Source organism: Primulina tabacum, chromosome 3 (assembly GCF_025594145.1).
Source record: "Primulina tabacum isolate GXHZ01 chromosome 3, ASM2559414v2, whole genome shotgun sequence".
Classification (NCBI taxonomy): domain Eukaryota; kingdom Viridiplantae; phylum Streptophyta; class Magnoliopsida; order Lamiales; family Gesneriaceae; genus Primulina; species Primulina tabacum.
Genome location: NC_134552.1, coordinates 6951291 through 6968649, shown reverse-complemented (window position 1 = coordinate 6968649; position 17359 = coordinate 6951291). Strand labels below are relative to the sequence as shown.

At 32.9% G+C, this 17359-nt stretch overlaps 2 protein-coding genes across 4 annotated transcripts; both read right to left on the bottom strand.

The window, feature by feature from the left end:
• Window positions 1-195: 195 nt before the first annotated feature.
• On the bottom strand, window positions 196-4962 carry LOC142539716 (NAC domain-containing protein 82-like). 3 transcript variants are annotated; one of them, XM_075645357.1, is made up of 7 exons: window positions 4800-4962; window positions 3666-4146; window positions 3192-3466; window positions 2474-2857; window positions 1195-1593; window positions 656-1085; window positions 196-573 (listed from the first exon to the last, which is right to left on the bottom strand). In XM_075645357.1, exons 2-6 carry the CDS (start codon window positions 3820-3822, stop codon window positions 999-1001), a joined length of 1302 nt encoding a protein of 433 aa, XP_075501472.1. In that variant the 5' UTR covers window positions 3823-4146; window positions 4800-4962; the 3' UTR covers window positions 196-573; window positions 656-998. The 3 variants fall into 3 exon arrangements, with proteins under 3 accessions (XP_075501472.1, XP_075501474.1, XP_075501473.1); XM_075645359.1 differs by lacking the exon at window positions 4800-4962 and having other exon boundaries at window positions 656-1110; window positions 3666-3902; XM_075645358.1 differs by lacking the exon at window positions 4800-4962 and having other exon boundaries at window positions 1195-1569; window positions 3666-3902.
• Window positions 4963-13191: 8229 nt separating this feature from the next.
• Window positions 13192-16885, bottom strand: LOC142539715 (uncharacterized). Its single transcript, XM_075645356.1, has 8 exons — window positions 16249-16885; window positions 15071-16026; window positions 14891-14981; window positions 14624-14781; window positions 14482-14533; window positions 14314-14390; window positions 14132-14225; window positions 13192-14041 (listed from the first exon to the last, which is right to left on the bottom strand). The coding sequence occupies exons 2-8, from the start codon at window positions 15983-15985 to the stop codon at window positions 13500-13502; spliced, it is 1929 nt and encodes a 642-aa protein (XP_075501471.1). The 5' UTR covers window positions 15986-16026; window positions 16249-16885; the 3' UTR covers window positions 13192-13499.
• Window positions 16886-17359: the final 474 nt, after the last annotated feature.

Sequence of the window (17359 nt, the reverse complement as noted above, 5' to 3'; positions counted from 1 at the left end):
TCCACAAGATAGGAATAATTGTAACAAAAAAGCTTATTTTTTAAATATTTAAAAACCTAAAGTAAATGCAAAAAGAACCTTCTTCAGAAGAATTTTGGAGTTGAAAGAAAGAAGATGAAGAGAAGGGGTCTCGGATTCGCTTTTGCCCTTTACTTTAATCAACAAAGTAAATTTGAAACCCAGCAAACAACTAGATCAAGATAATCAGATCGTTTATTATAAAGTAGAAAAAGAATCCTACCACGTTCCAATCATGGTCCAAATTTTCAACACAACGAATCTGGAGTTGGCAAATGACTCTATAATGTTGAGAATTACCAAGTTATACTTGCAACTCACCCCATGATAAAACAAACATAACAGTACAACAGATAAATCCGAGGATTCTCAGCCCACGACCAGCTCCTCTTAAAATCTGTCCAAAAATCTAATCATGTGTCGACTTGAAATTGGTATATAAAGAACGGCACAAAGAGAACCAACGACAAGAGGTGACTGCAGTCGACAGCGTTCAAATTGGATGGACTCCACCAGTACACCAAAAGGACACATGAAATATTTTCTTCTGCATTCCTGGCATCGATCCGGCACAATAAACGTAAGAGCAGATTGGTGGTAGGAAAATACCACGAAAAGGTATAGCATAAGTACTCACCGGATAAAAAGGAGAGCCAGCCTCACCAGAAATGAGTCTACAGATTCACTTCAAACAAGAGGAAAGCAAATTCGATTTTCGTTTTTTTTTTCATGTTTTTTTCCATTTCTTGACTATCACGAAATGAGATTAATACGAAGAAAAATGGTCATCCCATGCATTTTGCGAAGCAGAATCCCATTTTTAGCAAAGTCATTCTTTGTTCTGGAAAATATTTGCAAGAAGCAGTTTATTCCTTCCGCATCGTCCAAGTTCCAACCATTTAAAAAAACACAGATGATTTCCAAACTTCCGAGGGTCAACACCATGATTAGGTACCATCACATATACCACGTCCCAAATCTTAAGTGAAATCTCCCACGATCTCTGGTTGCCCATTAGTGGAGTTGAAACCTATTGAAGTATACCCTCCATAAAACTGTTCATGTACCTGCAATTCCAAGTTTTAACAATAACTGATACAGAAAAACATGAGAAGATCAATTAAAAAAACATATATCATACTTGAAATTTTGAGAAAAACAAATCACAGGGCTCACCATTTGATGTCCATCTGAACTTAAATATTCCACACTAGCTCCTTCTGTTAGCACAGGGAGATGACTTGCACAAGAATCATAATGAGCCATAACCGCAGAAGTGCCTTCAGGCATATTTTCATGGTTGAAAGATCCAAATATGTCCGGACAAATCAACAGTTCAGATACATTAGGATCAGCAGAGCAATTCAATGGGACCGTAAAATCATCAAGTTCTATGTAGGATAAATCATCTGGCGGTGGCATGCTATTCAGAGGGAAGCTATCCATTCCGACCAATGAATCGAAATTGCCTTCATTGATTATAGCCCAACAATCCAAGTCACCAGGACTGTTATACATCTCATTCCCATCAGAGTTCGGTAAAGCTATATCCTTTGCATTGCCAATAAGATCATCCTGCCAAGCACAAATCAAGAAAGAACGTGCTCGAGTTAAAACATGGCAAAGAAAATTATGAAAGACAGTAACACAACTTAGATGTTTGCATCAACCAATCCCAAAAACCTAGTTAGACTAATTCAAAATAAATAATAGATAACAATATATAAATCAAGTGGATTGCAAAAATAATATGCATCTCTACACGTAATTTTTCGAATATTCTCAGTTCCAAAACAATGGGACATAGACCAAATATTAAAATGCGAGCAAAAATTCAAGGCAAGGTTGCCTCATCTTAACATTCTCTCAATCAAGTGGTGGTGTAACACAGATGATTAGACAAAAAAACATAAATCTGTGATAAAGAGGAATAAGCAAGCATCATATTTTCAATACAGGGAGAGTGCCTGATGCAACAAATAATAATGGAGAACATTACCATTAGACACAGGAAAACAATGGAGAGCCCTTACATTGGTAATTGTTAAAAATTGGCAAGCTTATAAATGATGGCTTACTGGAACCGATTGATAAGAGAATCACACTACCGCATTAAAAGTGATAGACCTCTGAATAATTTTAGCAGTCATATATTATTAAAATGAATAACCAAATCATATGAAAAATCTCGTTTTCTTCACCGGCATTTCTCTATCATTAATATACAAGACTAGAACAATTTTGAACAGGAGAGAAGAATCTCTCAACGCATGAGGCACTTCAGACTCTTAAGCAAGTTGGGATGTTGGTTGTAGGCAGAGGAATTGGATAAAAAGCAAATAAAAGTGGTTATTAATATCGATACGGTTTCATCATTGGGTTTGTTTCATGATTTCATCCACATTAAAGGCATACTCAGCATAGACAAAGAGAATTCACTATTGAGGACACCTACCATGTGACTTCCATCCTCATTGAAAGTTAACGAATGCTCATCAGTAAATGGTGCCAACAATGGAACAACTTCATCCATGGAGTCATTAATAGGCACGTCGTTATTTGATGGGCCAGATGAGAACGATGGACCTGCTTCGGTGGAAGGCAACCCAGGTGTACTTCCAAGATCAAGCAAGCCAGTTATGGCAGACCTACTCTGCACATCAGGTAAAACTGATGCAGTACCCAAGGCAATGACAGATGGAAAGGTTATCCCTTGATTTTGAGCATAGTCAAGATCATCATCAGCCCAATCATCCTCATCAAATGGTGCTCCATACTGGGCACCATTTTTAGGCCCTAGACCACTCTTCTGAAAGACTTTACATAAGACATACAGATCCTGCCAAAACAATCAAGAAAATAAATACAAGATAGAACATCTGTGTTCATTCAAAAAAATGTGTTAAATGTATTAAGTACCAACACTATCTTAAAGACTCTTTATCAACCAAAGCATACCTAAAGAACAAGGTTGAATAATTGTACTATCTATATTAGTTCACATCATATGAACAACTAAGCCAAGATCATGTGTCCATCGTATAATCAAAGGTATAGAAATCTAGAGGTAACTTGATCATAAATGAATTTAACCTACTATTTCAAAGGCTCAGATATCACATGAAAGTTCAAAAACATAATCCAAATGGGGAAAAATGTATCCGTGAATATACCTGAACCCCTGCAGCAGCCAACTGCTCATTTAGAATTCTATATTCGTGTATGACCCAGTCTGTTCTCTCCCCCTGAGGCGCATGTCCCATGTGGAAAACCAGGGTTTTCACCATTCCGACGGTTCTGCTATCATAATGGACAGGCCTGTCTCTTCCTGTGGTTTTCCAGTATCCATTTTCAGTGGCACGTTTCACTCGAACTCCACTTGAATACTTCTTTTCTCTTGGGCAAAAGAAGAACCACTCCAAATCCTTAGTTTTCAAGCAAGATTTATCTAAAATTAAACAAAGAATACTTAATACCCTTGTAATAAGTAAGGATAACGATCCAAAAGAGAGAACAAAACTCGAAGATTCCACTCAAGATAAGGCCAGTGGTTCTAACACATCAGTTAGCCTATAGTTAACAAATAGCTAGCAAATGCCGCAGATAAATAAATTAAAAAAACCATGCATAAATACGGAAATACCAACCAGGGAGATCCCATGGAGAGAATTTGTAGATGTTGACCTCTGCAATAGCTTCAACATGAAGCCTCTTTCCCATTACCTTTCTCTTCAGAAAATACATAACCAGCTCCACATCAGTAGGATGAAATCGAAATCCCGGAAGGAGGGACGTCCTCCCCATCAAAGGATGACAACAGAACGCCCCAAGTTCAAGTATTGAAAGACCCGCCAACAATGTTCGTGAACAATGTTACTCCAGCCGACCAAACCCTACTCCCAAAAGCAACAGCCAGCAGATATAAAAAATAAAGAAGAAAATTTATGACAGCACGTTTATACACCACCTCCCACTCAATGCTACAAGCAAATGTTGTCAAGTCCAATGCCGAAACAAAGCTTTTCGAGAGCACCAAAGCCTCCCCAGGTTCATCAAACAGAAAGTACACCAGACAAGCCAATGATACTTCTTGCTAGAACCAAAAGACATCTGGTGGCAATACAGAACCTGGCATGTTCACCACATAAAGTTATGTATCAAGACAATCCCTGACCGCAAAGTACGGCTTTACAGAGAAAACACAACACACGACAAAAAATGGAAGTAATAATCCGCTCGAGATCCCAAAGAATCTTTCTTAGTCCTTTCCGCAGACAAGTTCGAATTTCGAAAGTTTCAGACAGAATAGCAATCTGTAACAAACTTCAACATCAATGGAACATATAAAACCAGATAAAAAGGTTTGAAGCAGACCACAACGGATTGAACAATCTAATACAATCATAAACTTGAACCAAAAGCCCACAGTACTCCGATTTTCTTATATTTTTAGCAAATATTGAACACAAAACTACTCAGGAAACCGAAAATAAAACCCTATAATCCAGAACAAACAAAAAACCCCATCTAAACCCTACAATCAATCCACGGATCAGAACCTATGACAGAAGAAGAAAATTAATCATTTTTCATATATCAAAGCAGCATCAAACACCAGAACACCCAAGAAACCAGGAAAAGAAAGCAACCCATGAATCAAAAGCAAGAAACAAAAAAATCCCAGTTCATCCGACAACCGATCCAAGAAAAAACCACCCACAAATCCAATTCATCGCACCCAAAAAAGGCAAACCCACACACCTTAAAAGGAAAGCACCAACCTGGAGGAGGAGGAGAGCGACTTAAAGAGAGAGAAAGATGAATTGTAGAGAGTGAAATGGAGGCGGAAATCTTGAAGGGAGTAGGAGTTTTATAGAAAAATGCAAGTTGTGGGTGAGTGCAAAGTGAGAGGGAATAGGGTTTAGCATTTTTTGAGTGAAGCTTGTTTGGGAAGACACGCTTCCCTTCCCATTGGTTAATTGACGCGTTACATTCAAAAAAAATTCCATGTTCTCGTATCAATCAATTTGTTGGACTCAAAAATGGGGCAAAACCAAAAAGCCGAAATCCAAGCATCAATAGCCCATTATGTTGGAATATTTTTGGCAATTTGTGGTCCAAACTCACGGCTGAACGGGGGAAAGTTGTGATAATAGTCGGAAGAAGGAGAAACTGCTTGGAAGAATATGAACAAAAACAGATATAAACCTCAATAAAATATCGTCACAATTTATCGATCAACAACTCAGAATACAAAAACTATTTGCGTATTTAATTTAAGTTTATCAATTTCATCGCTCAAATTATACTTTTTTCATTCAAGTTTTAGTTTTACAACTTCTGTAAAAATGTTTATTCAAGTTTTAAAAATCATAATTAATTTAGTTGCTATTTATGAATTTCCTCGATCTGTAATTTTTTTCGATTTCCAAATTTAATTTCATGGTGTTATGGCTAATCGGATGAGTTAAAACGATTTGGAACTCACGTCGTTTGTTTTCAAAAGTCATATTATTCACAGCTCAAAACTAGGCTTCATGTTGGATTTTTAGCCACAACTTCGATGCGTGTTCAAAAAACCAATTTAATAAGGATAAATCGTGCAATTTTCACATTTAATTTTCATAAGAGTGAAATATGCATTTTTTATATTTAACATGGGTTTTTGGTGCAAATAACTCTTACATTTCATTTCAAAAGTATTATTTTTTAATTGTAAATATAAATCGGATGCATCTATCTCACATATTTAGATATGTGAAATCATTTCACAATAAACTTACTCTTGTGTAAAATAAGATTTCATGGCATGACACATGCATGTGCGAGATACTAGTATATATATATATATATATATATATATACACACACACACAACAATGAACAATCATATCACTTATATTTGTAATGTTTTTTTTAGTTTTCAATTTTTGTCTGAGAAATTTGTGATTTTTTAAATAATGATGCATTTATACTTAAAGAAAGTTGTAATTTATATAAATAATGTGGGTTTTTTTTATTTTTTTTGTATGACATGTGTTTTCTTTTGATAGGAGAATATATTAATTTGAAAACTAATTTGTTTAGATGGATAATGTTAGTGTTGTCATTTAAAAATGATTACATCAAAAGACAAAGATAGTTAATATTTGAAATTGAAGTAAATTATTTGAAATATAGTATATATTTTCTCTGTTTGATCAAAAAAGACTCGAATCTATGATGATAACCACTCATTTATGAACAATATTTAAATATGGAGTAAAAACGATTTCTATTTCTGTATATTTGTATTTAGCTGATTTGTTTTTAATTCAATCAACTAAACTAACATAGTTTTTATATGAAACTAGTAAATTACATAGTTTTTATATGCCTTGGATGGCTAGATCAGGCGCATTGGCTGGCACTGGTTCCTCTGTGTATGGATCCCTTCTAACAGCAGGGACGGACCCAATTTTTTTCTTTTACAATGAGTCGTAGAGATTCGAGCCACTTCTAATTTTTTTTTTTTTGGTAAATATCTATAGAAATTTAAGAACAGTCTAATTTTTTTAAAAGATATCACGGTACAAATAACTCATAAAAGTTAATATTTAGAATACATATTTAACTTTCACAAGTGAATAAATGTAGATTTTTGATATTTCAAAAGGGATTTGGTGCAAATAACTCATAAAAGTGATAAATTTATGTTATCAATTCTTTTATTTAATAGAATTTAATTTTGAAAGTACATTTAAAATATATTAAAAATAGTTTTAAAAGGTAAATTTTGAATCTAAGTGAAACTTGTCTTATATTACATGGGTTACATAATAATTTAAATAATATATAAAATTTGAAAATGATATTGATTAAATTTTTTTTTTGAAAATTAACTCTTATATTTCGAATATGCCAGGAACAATATGTTTTTTTTTAAAAAAAAAATGACACGGTCATTTTGCTAACTATTTTTATCTGTTAAGGAAAATCGAATGGGTGAAGTAGCATCTCGTAAGGCTGGTGTGCAGCTAGATGCCAGTTCTTATGAAGCAATGATTCGGAGGAAGTGAAAGGGTATAAAATACCCAGAGGCAACATTTGATGAGTTAGTCAAAGGTTCTACGGAGAAAAGAGAAACTGCTTTAATGGGAAAGCTATTACAGGAAATAAAGGAAGGGTAGATGGTGGAATCTGGAGTTCACGAATGGAATGATTTGATTCACTTTTTCTGCAAGAAACAGCCAATGCAAGACGCCGAGAAGGCTCTGAAGAAGAAGATGAGTTTAGGACATGCCCCCAATGCACAGACTTTCCATTCCCTAGTAACTGGGTATTCTGCTATAGGTGGGAAATATATTGAGGTAACCAAATTATGGGGTGAGATGAAAGCTTTTGCATTTTCCAGTGGAATGAGATTTGATCTGAAACTCTTGGATGCTGTACTTTACACAGTTGTGAGAGGTGGATTCTTTGTTCGAGCAAATGAAGCAGCGGAAATTATGGAGAAAGGAAATATGGTTATACACAAATACAAATATCGCACTCTTTTCTTGAAGTACCATTAAGGCAAATTGAAGAAGAGAGAAGCAGCATTGTCATTCAAAAAATGGGTGGGTTTACGTTGAAGGGACTGCTTGTCACTTCTTGTCACTTTATTCTGTTACCCACTATCCAACTCAGCACTAGCTAACATTTCTGTCTCATTTCATGTAAGAGAGCCCCTCCTACTTTTAAAGACTACCGACTTGACTTGTGTGTAAAAGCATGCTCAGAAGTTTAGTAACAACTTAACAGATGTACAAACTTGTGTGAGACGATCTCACATATCATATTTTGTGAGACGGATCTCTTATTTGAGTCATCTATGAAAAAGTATTATTTTTTATGTTAAAAATATTATTTTTGTTATGAATATCGGTAGGTATTCACAGTTGTGGACATATAAAATCTTGATCGATCAAAGAATTTGGTCTTTCAGCTATACAATCTTGATTGCTCCAGGAATTTAGTCTCGAGCCTGCCGCTTAATTTCTCGACTTTATTATTAATGTTTTTGTGCATTTGATATGCTGAAGAAGTAAATACTCGAGTATTTTATTCTTCTAATCTTGTTGTGCTGAAAAATAATCTTAGTGTGAAGTACTATTTTTTAATAATCCTGGTCTCCACCATTATAGGATTCTATTTCGTTTATGTGATCCATTAAAAGCTGGAATGTGGTATTTCAAGGTTCTATCACCATTACTCCTGAGTTGAATGAGGGTTCTAGCAATGTTTTTGGGAATAAGCAAATCAATGTCTATGAAGATCACTGATCTTATCATCAACAAGAATCACGAAATCTTTGCTGGATCCTGCCATTCTAATGCGCTGAGCTGCAACTATGGCCCCACAAACATAGATATGATCTGAATGCAAGATGGTGGCATATGCCTCTCGTTGCCTTTTCCCAGATTAATCTTGTTTTGTTTTCATAAGGTTGCATTAGCAGCTTCTCAAGCACTAGTCATGAACCAAATAAATTTAAATTTCAGTTAGGATAGACATCATTCTATACTTCTTGCTTACCGAGAAATGAGAAAGCTTGGTTTGAGTTTTACCTATGGCTCCAGGAGGTGCTGCAATTTCACATGATCCTATTGGAAGCCGAATCTTTTCTCTCAGTGCATTCAGCTTTGGTGTGTATAACCATGATTTTCCTTCATGTGCGACAAGATCTTTGCATATAAACAGATTTGGCACTGGAAAGCTGGTCGACAAAAAAAAAAGCAAATGCACAGGGAGAAGGGCAATTAACATCCAATTCTTGTTCTTCATCAATCCATTCAGGGTACAAGGATTCCCATGTAACATTTTTCTCAAACAAATATTCGTTTTCTGGTATCCATAAACTTTAGAAACAATGGACCAATAATTTGTACTCAGTAAGTCAAGAACGAGAGAACAAAATAGAATATATTTTCCTGAGCTACAAGTACAAATGTACTTTGCTTGAATTGACAGAAAAATTCCCAGAACAGGGACGGGATCTAAACACAGAAGATGATCAACTTTGTAGCAGTAGTCTTCTTCAATGTTTTTCAGTGCCTTGAGATGAAAAAGGGATATCACAAGATTGTTTGTCAAATGTCAACTTATAAGCGCAGAATTATTTCGAAGAAACGTGCAATAAACAGCTTTGGTAAGCATTAAAAATATCCGGATTTATGTGCACATCTTGGTACTGAAACATTTGATATTCTACCTTGGGAGTTAAGATGCAGGAAGAGTGATCAAAATTTCGATTAAAAAGAAATGATCGATTAAACCAATGGATTGATTGGTTGAGTGACCATTATTTTTAGAAAAATGGATTAAAGTGAAATGACTGTGCCGTTAAGAATTGGTATTTTTTTCAAAAAAAAAAAACAAAGAACATTTTTCTTATACTAGCAAGAAGCACGTGCGATGCACGTAAATATTAATTATTTAATAAAAATTAAAATTTGATTTTTTAAAAAACTAATTTGAATCATTTTTTCATTTATATTGGTTTAGTCTTTTGTTATATTAGACGAATAAATTAATTAAGAACTTATATGCCTTACTTTCAAAATTGTTTCTCAAATTAAAATTCAAGCCGTTGATTTTATGTTATATAATAAATTATAATGAGCATAATATATAGAACGAATTGAACTGAAACAAATTTTGAAAAAATATATATCTAAGCACCACGTATAAATAGTGAAGTACATCAATGACAAATAATTATCAATTTAAAATATTTGTTAATAACTCATCAAAATATTATCAAAACTAATGAAATAATAATATTGATAATAAAATATAACATATAATATTCAATTTAAATATTATTTAACCTCCTAAAGAACTTTTTTATCTTTTGCTTTAGAATTATATATCATAGATAAATTAATTTGCATATACATTAGTTAATGAATAATTTTTTAAAAAGTATATAATTTATATTTTTCATTAAGGCATCAATTACGAATTTTATATATATATATATATATATATATATATATATATTATATTTATATGTCTGTAGTGATTGTATATTGTTGGGATCAGGAAATAATTTAGATTATGATGAATAAACTCTTTAAAAAATATTTGTTTTTAAAATTTGTTTTCAATCGTTTTTAGGCGGTTGAAAGATTTTCTCATACGGTTAGAAATATAAATAACGTGAAAAGTATGGAAGACGGTTCAATATTTCTAATGATATTTTCAACCGGTTCGCAATCTAAACAACAAGATAAGTTTAAAATGTAAAAACTTGTGAAAAATAAAGACACGGAAATTTTATGAATGTTCGGAGAATAACATTCAAACGTCACCCCCTCTTCCTCTCTAGGAAGGATTCCACTAAAAAACTTTTTCTGATATATACTTTTTATTTTAAAGTGCTAATAAAATATTTAAATTTCTTATTATAACTAACTTTTTTAATTTTTCTATCAGATTCTTATTTTTTGACATTATTAGTATATTGACATTCATAATTATTGCTATAAATTCTACTAAATAATTTATTAAATTCTCTACTTTCAATTCTTAGTTAAAAAATCATAAAATATATTAATATTAAATTTCATATTATTATATACTTATCATATTATTGTACTATTGTAAATATAATTTTTTTATATCTTCTTGTGATGCTATAATTTATTACTTAATTAGAAACTACACTAAAATATAATTACAAAATTGTATTAAAATCATAAAATAACATGTAGAAAGAAAATTAAAATGATAAAATATTTAAAGTTAGTGTAAAGACAGATTATCTGAGAAAATTAATATAAGAGTATAGGAGTTATATTTTATTCTTGAAGTGATATAAATTATTACTATTAATTATATATTATGTGGAATAATTAGGCTACTAATTAATTATATATTAGGTGGAATAAATAAAAAATGTTGATATTTCATTTTTACACTTACAACAATTAGAAATTTACAAATATATATTTATTGAATATTTGGATTTGTGTTGATGAGGATGTCATTTTTATCTTTTGACAATTGAAAAACATGGCCAATGATCAACAACTTTATAGGTATATAGATAAAAAATATTTTTATTATCAAAAATATATTCATTTTTAATTCATATATTTCCCATAAATTATGTAGAAAATTTCAATGCAATTAATCTAACAACACACAAATTTAAGGGAATATTATAAAATTTACAATGAAAAACTTTGTTATTCTTTTTACACTTTTACAAGTATAATAGTTAAATATATATTCTTTTAATATTTTTAATGATTTTTTTTAATTAAAAAATATATATTCTTTTAATATTTTTTCTAAGAATCATGTATCAAGAGAATGTTATTTCTCCAATATATTTTTATTACCAAATATCTATTTAATTTTTATATAACATTATTTTCAAAGTTTCTTATGTTTTAATTTTCTATTAAAAAATAAAAGCACTATTATGATCCTCATGTATTTAATGATTTTGTAGAAAATTTTCATGCAATTAATTTAACAATACACAATTTATGAGAATAGTAGAAAATTTACAATGAAAAACTTTATTATTCTTTTTACATTTTTATATTATAAGTATAATAGTTAAAAACATATTCTTTTAATATTTTTAATTAAAAATATTTTTATTACAAAATCTATTTTTGTAATATTTTTTCAGAATTTCTTATTTTACAATTTTCTATTAAAAAAATAAAAACACTATGATCTTCATGTGTTTAATGAGTTCAAAAAAATAAATGCATCAATTAAATAAATAATCAATACATTACAAATTCAATATCTCAAATTTGTCCCTAAATTTTATATACTCTTTTCACCAATGCCTATGTAATTAATACAAATAATGCATAATTTTTGGGCAATGTAGTAAAATCACGATACAAAAACTTTGTCCATCATCCATACTTTTATAAGTATATAGATATAGATATAGATAAATTCTTATAATAAATTTATTAAACTCTTTGCTTTCAATTCTTTGTTAAAAAACCAATAAAATATGTTGGTATTAAATATTATATTATTTTATATCTATCATGTTATTATACTATTGCACATATAATTAATTTTGTTCTACAACAATCAATGTATGGTGTAATGATAATTTTGTATGGTGTAATGATAATTTATTAGCATTTGTTAGAATTTTAGATATATGAGTGATCATTATTAGCATTTGTTAGAATTGTGCATATATATCCTTAAGGAGGACATTTGTGTTTTTTCACAATCGGAAAACACATCAATGATCCACACTTTTATAGGAATATAGATATATAGATATAGATATAGATAAATTCTTATAATAAATTTATTAAACTCTTTGCTTTCAATTCTTTGTTAAAAAACCAATAAAATATGTTGGTATTAAATATTATATTATTTTATATCTATCATGTTATTATACTATTGCACATATAATTAATTTTGTTCTACAACAATCAATGTATGGTGTAATGATAATTTTGTATGGTGTAATGATAATTTATTAGCATTTGTTAGAATTTTAGATATATGAGTGATAATTTATTAGCATTTGTTAGAATTGTGCATATATAAGTGATAATTTAGTAGCATTTGTTAAAATTGTGCATATATATCCTTATATGGTGTAATGATAATTTATTAGAATTTTAGATATATGAGTGATAATTTATCAGCATTTGTTAGAATTGTGCATATATAAGTGATAATTTAGTAGCATTTGTTAGAATTGTGCATATATATCCTTAAGGAGGACATTTGTGTCTTTTCACAATCGGAAAACACATCAATGATCCACACTTTTATAGGAATATAGATTGGTCTGTTATAACATCAAATATTTATTTGACATTTTTAATATAATTATTCATTTTTATGATTAATTTTTTAGACAAATTGTGTCATCCAATAAATTTGTCACTAATTTTTTTTAAAATAATATTTTGTCATGATATTTTGAATATATTTGTTCAATATAGATGTGAACCATTGGATGCATCCTGAAGCTAACTCTTAAGAGTAGCATTTCATCAACCGGCTTGAAGTTTTCCATATATGCATGGATTAATAATTTGAATCTGCTGTGTCCTTGCTCAAAATGCGAAGTATAGAAGACTGGAAAAATGTCCGCTGATGCTCATTTTCTCAATGGTTATTATATCAGTACTTGTCGTTAACTTTAACAGGGTAAGTGTCATTTCTGCAAATGATGTAACTTACATTCGAAAGACTTTGCGATATGTTGAACCAATGAATTGAACCACATAAAATAGTTTGTTGCTGACCTAAACTAAGCCTAACAGATTACTCTGGCCTTGAATGAAAGCCAAGATTCTTGAAATTCTTGCTGAAATAGAAACCAAACTCAGGCGTCTATTCCAACAACTTTCACCATGGAAAACAGACGCGTGCTTTTGAAGCTTGAATGCAGGCACTTCTGCCGTGTTACAACTTTGTCGAGCGAACAATTTACGTAACCTGACATTCTAATTTTGAACAGGCAATCCATAATTATGAAACGTTCTGATTGTTCCGTCCCAACCAGCAGTCACGAACACGAGGCCCCATGTTGCTGATACAATCCTGGAGTTGTTCTTGTGCAGCAGTTCTTGATGAATATGATCACCACATTCTTTACAGGGATGACAATCATTTTCTGAAGAGAGTGGATCCCATAAAGGAAGTTTCTCTTCCGGCCATGTTACAGAACCCCTAGATGAACTGTCCATTGAAAACCAGTTCGCTAGTGAGAAGCGTTCCAAATCCCAGGACCTTGGTGAGGCCTTTAGACAGTTCTGCAACGGAAACATATTGCAGTCCGTATCTAAATCTTTCCAAGGTATGGCTACTGACACACCCTCGATGAACAAATGCTCGCAAGAACGTATAGATTTGGTGTGTTTTATTTTTTGGATGGATGGATCATCGTAGTTCCACAGGTAAACACGAGAATTGTCCCCGACTGATACAATGTGCCTTCCGTTTGAAGTAAACGAAGCCGACATTTGACAACCTGATTTTGCCCGACCTGTTGTTTGTGGAAAACAGGTTCAGAAAGGTAAGGTTACAAATCTTGACTGGCATTGTTTCAAGAAATAGCATCAATTCATTTGTGCACCTCTGTATTTGCGGACAACCTCTAGCCCATCAAGTACTCGGATTTTCGAATCCTCAGAAGTTATCATCACCCTTCGAGTATTGTTTTTGAGAAACTGGAAGAGAAAAAAATCTGTTCAGACTTCATCGACGTTTGACAAGAATAAAATGCTACAATTTCAGCGGTTTGGGAACGTGATATACCTGAATACCAGTAATTTTGTTGCCAGATGACTTCTTTCCCCGAAATTTTATCATTGCTTTTAACAGTAGTTCGCCTTCTGTAAAACAAAAAAATCGGGTTTGAAATCTTCTCGTTACAGCATATGCTAACATTATACAAAAATCTATTAGCAGGGAAGAAATGTGCACCTGATCTTTCAAAGAAACGACAAGTGCCGGAAACAGAACCAACGACAAAACCCTGGGATTATTTGAAAGGGAAAGATATTAGGAAACTTCATATTTGGTCGAATCAATTTCAACTCAATAAAAATATCATTGTAAATCGTACTTCTCCATTTGGCTGGTAGCATACTGCTGTAACTAAATCTCGAATGTTCGCCCAGTCCTCTACTCTCTTCTTGTGGACTCCCCAAATTCGAACTTTGCCATCAATGGAGCCACTGATGAAGTAGGTCTCGTCCACAGGATTGAATTGAACACACGTAACTGAACCCGCCAGCAAACCAAGATAAGTTTAGTTTCTATTTTATTTTGTGAAGAACACAAAACATTTCAAAATGCCAAAGAAATCAACGGTAAGTTTTCTGATGCTAACCATAGTTGCAGTGATGGAAAACACCAAGGCATTTTTCCGATCCTACTTGCCATAAACGCACGGTTTTGTCTGTGGATGCTGATAGAAGATGCTACAACAAAAAAATCCACTTCAGAATTCAGGCATATATAAACGGTTAGATGGGATAACTATAGCTTAAGTTTAGGTAAATCGACTAACATTAGAAGAGGACCATGCAAGATCCAAAATTTTGCCAGAATGTCCCTTCAACTTGTGCAATGGCTCTTCCTCGATATGGAATATCTTTTCAGGGATGACAGGAGTGTGGCACGCTATGTTTTTTTTATGACCGGACTTATCTACCGATCCTTGGCGGCCAAAATCGCATTTCACAGTCTTGCAAGAGGAATCCACCGTGCTCACACGCCATATGCAGATGACCCCATCTTCACCACCACTTGCAAGAAATTGACCATCGGAACTAAACTTCATAGTCCAAATAAGGCCATTATGAGCATTGATCTGTTGTCCGGTATAGACTGCGGAACATTCCATACACTTCTTCCTATTCTGTTCTATCCTCACTCGAGCCATCTTCCCCGTGTTGGAAGTCGGGATATGGGATCTTTGCCTTTTCATCTTCTCCACCAAGTGTTTCCACCATCGAACCACGTTCTTGTTTTTCTTGTCCAAGTCGAGGCTTTCACCTGCAGAGACCCGACCATTTTCAAGACTTTCTTCAATCTCTGGCTCCCGATTGATGCATATTTCATCCAGCCAATCCTGATCCGAATAATCAACCGAACTCCGTGCTTCGCTATTAGATTGCCGTCTTTCACATAGAAAAGTTTCATCCACACTGGCACTAGATGATGCACTAGATTCCGCAGCCCTTTCTATATCCATTCTTTCAAACTCACCATTAGTTGGATCCTCGAAGAATTTGCTCAAAAAAATCTCCCTCCTTTCCTTGACACTAAGTGGCTTGCTCAACCACATATCATACTCCATACGGCTACAAACCGAATCTCCTTTCACAATGAAAAACTCGTCGCACGTCAATCGATCTTTGGTGTCAAAGAAAACCTCTTCTCCTTCAACGACACTCGGCATTTCTTGAAATGCACTTTGCATCAGAATTCCACATCAAAACAGTAGATATCTCATATCAGTACCTGTTTCAGATTCCAACAGAAAAGATCTACACAATTAAGCTTTTTATATTACCGAAAAATTAACAAAGTTTTCCCCCTAACGATGAGAAACAAGGGAATAAATCAAGATAATTTGCGATCCCAGAACACAAGAAAATTATAAAATAATGCCAGTAACTCCGATTGTAAATCCAGGAACCCAGAGTCCTCAAGTGGTTGAAACTTGAAATTATTATAATGTACCTTAAAATCCCTTCAAAAGCAAACAATAAATCCCAACTACATCACAAAACCTCCTTCCCTTGAAACCGAAGCAAAGGTAAAAATCCAATCTTTTGTTTTAAATAAGGAACAATCTCGACGATAAACAACCAACCAACTCTTGATCTTCATTAATGGGTCACGAGATCTGCGAATTTCAGAGACGAGTTCTCGGGAATTTCGGCGGTGCACGAGCGGCGCAGCGCAGAATAGCAACAGGCGATTACAGATGCCTATACAGTGTGTATGTGTACAGATAGATATAGATACACATATATGCGTATGTATGTATAGGCTTGTGTCTTCTGCAATTTGCTTCTCTTTTTTTGCAAAAGCTCGTACCCTTTTTGTACCCTCAGAAGGCAACACCTCCAAACAACACCATCCAAAGTCAATTTCCACACAAAGTCCAAGACTTCACACCACTTCAGCAACAAGCTGATAAAAATAAACACTGTGCAGTACAGAAGAAATGAGGGGAAATAAAAACTCACTTTTCGCAAGATTTGCGATAATTTATTTATCTAAAACAGTAGCGACCCAATATTTTTTTCTTTTTAAACAAAAGAATGGGGTTTGACTTTTGGACAAGAATAGAGAGCCGTATATATAATATATCGCATGCAGCATCATATTTGTGCAAAGATTACCTTTTTAAAGCAATGGGATTTGATATTCTCTGCGTAATTATTGGTGGTTTGAAGATTATCATACAATAATAATAATGTGAAATATATGGAGTAGTATTTTAGAGTAGGCATGGGCGTGGATTGATTCAACACCGGGGGCGGTGAAATAGTTGTGTTTGTGTTCATCCCAACAACCATTGTCTCTTAACACGTAGAAAAACAATATTTTTTTGGAGTAAGTATCTTGTGAGACGGTCTCACGAATCTTTATCTGTGAGACGCATCAATCCTATCGATATTCACAATAAAAAGTAATACTTTTAGCATAAAAAGTAATATTTTTTCATGGATGACCCAAATAAAATATATGTCTTACAAAATACGACTTGTGAGACCGTCTCGCACAAGTTTGACATTTTTTTGATATTTAACCGATAGTCATGTTATATGTATGTTTTGATTGA